This window comes from Bison bison, unplaced genomic scaffold (genome assembly GCF_000754665.1).
Source record: "Bison bison bison isolate TAMUID 2011002044 unplaced genomic scaffold, Bison_UMD1.0 scf7180017864508, whole genome shotgun sequence".
Classification (NCBI taxonomy): domain Eukaryota; kingdom Metazoa; phylum Chordata; class Mammalia; order Artiodactyla; family Bovidae; genus Bison; species Bison bison.
The window spans coordinates 3,852,523-3,856,424 of NW_011495064.1; the positions used below are offsets into that span (position 1 = coordinate 3,852,523).

The window sequence follows — 3,902 nt, forward strand, 5'->3', positions numbered from 1 at the left end:
TTCTTAAAGCGCCACCTCCTCCTTCCACTACCCCTCCGAGTTCACCCTCCTAGGGGGTAGCAGATCTCTGCTGGGCTCTGGGCCTGGCACCGTCCAAGCTAGCTCACACCAGATCGCAAATGTGAGGACGGCTCAGACTTTCTATATCCAGTGGCACCCCAGTGTCCATCACTAGCACATGTCCCCTTCTTTCAAAAAGGTAAGCAGATTTTATATATATATATATAATGGTATATAAAGCATGATTTCATAAACAGATTTTAACAGAGGTGCTTTATAAACATTATATAAGGTAGTTGGTCAAAGGTCATTTTCTTTTCATTCTTTTGTTTCTTTATATTTCACAAATTTTCTATCATAAATTGTTGTTACATTTGGAATTAGTATAAAGGCTAACCAAAAATCCAAAGGGCTCGGTTCACCCAGATGAGTAGAATTTTAGGTGGGCTAACGAACCGACATGAAAACAATGCACTGTTCATGGGTGAGCCTATTAGGGCTGCAGCTTTATACATCTGGCTTTCTCCTTACGATTGACAAAGACAATTTAAAAAGACATTTTAGAGCATATTGCTTAAACTGCCTTCTGGTAATGATCTCTGTTAACTACACACATCAAGAGGACGTGAGCTGAGACTGCCCTGGTGGTCCAGTGGCCAAGACCCTGTGCTCAATGCAGGGGCCCGGGTTGGATCCCTGGTCAGGGAACTAGATCCACATGCTGCAACTAAGACCTGGTGTAGCCAAATAAATAAATGAATCTTTAAAAAAATGTGAGTTCTCACTCTGCCTCCTGACTGGGGGCTGGAGAGTGGGCAGCTCTGGCTCTGGGAATACCAGCAAACTCCCTCAATACCCCCTGCAGAGTCACGGCATCAAACACAGTCTTTCACAGATCCTCAAAGTCAAACCTGCTAACAGTCAACTGACTTCCTAGAAAGGTCAGAATACAACAGAAGTCACTGGAAGAAGGATGAGAGGATTAATGCATACGTACAATCTGTTTTAAATGTACTGAGCTCGGGCGTCAAGGAGAATAAACGGTCTCCCCATGGTGACAATCACCTATGGACTGGTTTCACTAAGATAATCCTCAGAAGCTGGGCTTTTAAACTTATGATCCTAACAATGACAGCACGACATTCCATTCTCACAAGATCTCAGGATATGTAAAAATTAAGGTTTTTCTTTTTTTTTTTAAGGTTTTTCATAATTTGGATTTTTCTACTTTAAAAACATAGTGAGCACTGGGAAGCCTGGCGTGTTGCACGCAGTTCATGGGGTCGCAGAGTCGGACATGATTCAGCAACTGAACAACAACGCTTTACAACATCTGGTCAGTCAACTAAGCCTGAAAAAGGCCTAGAAGAAGAATCTCTAGCCACTTGACTAGGGCTGTTATTCCTGTCTTGGGGAGCCAGAGTATTAGCACCAAAGTGCCTCAGGCTGATTCCCTCAGGGCAGAGTCAAGTGCCATTATTCCACTTGACTCTATTCTAACCACGCCAGATCCTTCTCGACAAGCTGTGTAGTTAGGCTACTTCAACCGACATTTGCACAAAAGGGTAACTTTAAGTATAAACACTCCATTACTAATATTGCCATGTACTGTGTTGCTTCTTAAGTTCAGGGACAAGGTTACATTTTTATGCAGTAATCACTAATTTCTGATTAGCTTCTGTTTCTACAGGACAAGCTGGCCCTGTTGAGTTAAGCTGTATCATCTAGGGACAGAGTCCAGTTTACTGGTGTTTTTGCAGAGTTCAAGCTTTATTCCTAGAATCTGAGTAAGAACAGACTTTCTGCAAAGCTATGGTCAGTTCTGATGACAACAAACCATGTCTTCCTTTATTAACTTATACATAATTCCCTCAACTTCCTGGGTTGATGTCCACTTATCAGAGAAGGTCAACACTGGCTTCCATGCAGATGGCCATCTTGTACGATGAACTAGTACAGCACTGTCAGCAACTCTAAAACCAGGACTAGTTTATGAGACCCAAAGTTAATGGAAGTATGAAGTAACCTTAGGAAGTAATAACCCAATAGTTCAAATCATTCATTTCCTTGGGGAAACATTTTGTAGGGCACCCTCCCTGAGGGGCCCAAGGACCCTGGCAACTGTCTGGTGGTAATATCTGCCCTGAGCACTTTTTTTTCACAAGGTAAGAATGTATGTGCCGTGTGTGAAGTTGCTTCAGTGTGTCTGACTCTTTGCGACCCTTTAGATGGCTGCCTGCCAGGCTCTTGTGTCTGTGGGAGTCTTCAGGCAAGAATGCTGGAGTGGGCTGCCATGCCCTTCTCCAGGGAAGCTTCCTGAGGTCTCTTAAGCCTCCTGCTTGGCAGGCGGGTTCTTTGCCACTAGCGCCACCTGGGAATCGCAGGTCAAGAATACATTTTTCCAAGTTTTACAGCCTGGAGTCCAGATAACCATGACAGCCCCAGGTGAGTGAGCAGACCCAGAGCTCCTTTGAGAGAAATTATGGTCATACCTGCAGCTGGAACATCAAGTCCAGTTTTGGGCAGAAGTGAAATGGCTCTCTGTCTGGGAGCAAATCACCAACTGTATTTTTCTCCTCCATTCCTCCCCGCCCCACCCATATTTTGGCTGAGCCACGTGGCATGTGGGATCTTAAGTTCCCTGACCAGGGGTTGAACCCATGCCCCTCGCAGTAGAAGCAAGGTGTTTTAACCACTGGTCCTCTTCTGTTTTTACAAGTTTTAACTCTGCCTTTTGTATGTCTGACCTCAGAAGCATGTGCCTGTCCCTCCCCAGGGACAGTGAACGCTGGGCAGCAGAAAAAACCCAGAGGAACATAGCTTTTGTTGCAAAAAACCCCAGAAAAACCAGTCAAGCAGACACAACCATTACGAGTTCTCACATAACTCCTCTTACTTACACCTCATTTCTCTGAAGTCATATACTTTTCTTACCTGGGTTTCACATCTGCTGGGATTTCTTTCTTAACATTTAAGACTTTTTTGCTTTTTTGTTTCACTTGAGACATTTCATTTTCATGTTTTTCAGGCATGGCTTGTTTTCCCTTTTGCTTTTCTGTATCCTGTAAAAAAAAAAGTATACTTAATTGCTGAGTAAGATTAAAAATGCCTGATATAGTCCTAATTTGAAGGCAGAGACACAACACCAAAGATGGAAAAGATACATATATCACAAGTATACAAATGATAAGCTCCTTTCTTCAAATCGCTCTCAACATGGTTCTGTCAATTTTCCAGCCTTTGATTTATTATAATTATGTTTTACTGGGTCTGAGTTATAAGGCATGTCACTTAAAATTATACTCACATCCTGACTAGAGTAGGAGGTGACAGTCGTAGCAACAGATTGATAGCTTGTTGTTAAGCACTGGGGAGCAAAGCCTTGCCCTTTTTACAAGAAAAGGCAAGGCAGGACAGCAGGATAGAGCGACACACTCCTGGTGATGGTCCTCATGCTGCGCACGAGGAAGCCCCCAGGGGAGAAGACAGCACAGGCGAAAGCGTGTCCCCCCAAGTGTTCATGGTAACGCACGCCTGTCACAGTGTCGCGGCGGCTGGGATGCCAACAGATGCACCATCCAGGGGAGGGGCCCAGCCATTCAGTCACTTATTCAGCCATCCTTCCCTGGTCACCCTGCTGGTGTCAGGCAACGGGGTTACCAAGAGGGCCCAGTCCCTTCCCTCAAGGATGGTGAAGTCTAGCAGGAGGGAGACACCGGACACAGATCAACTTGCGTCCACGCAGCAGTGTTCACTGGCTGGGACCGGAGCCTAGGAGCCATCCCTTCGGCTGAAAAGGCCACAGCCCAGGTGCTGCTCAGAGCTGTGCTGCTCGACGAGCCCAGCGATGCTGCCCCTGGGTCCCAGTTCAGGCGCGCATGGGAACTACACCAGGCGCTCCA

At 45.5% G+C, this 3,902-nt stretch overlaps 1 protein-coding gene across 1 annotated transcript in view; it reads right to left on the minus strand.

Annotated features, from left to right (window-relative positions):
• TMEM131 (transmembrane protein 131) overlaps positions 1-3,902 on the minus strand; it is a 120,280-nt gene that overhangs the window by 9,307 nt on the left and 107,071 nt on the right. Inside the window, exon 33 of the mRNA XM_010829857.1 lies at positions 2,935-3,062. Coding sequence (XP_010828159.1) covers positions 2,935-3,062 — 128 coding nt within the window. The remainder of the gene's footprint in view (positions 1-2,934; positions 3,063-3,902) is intronic.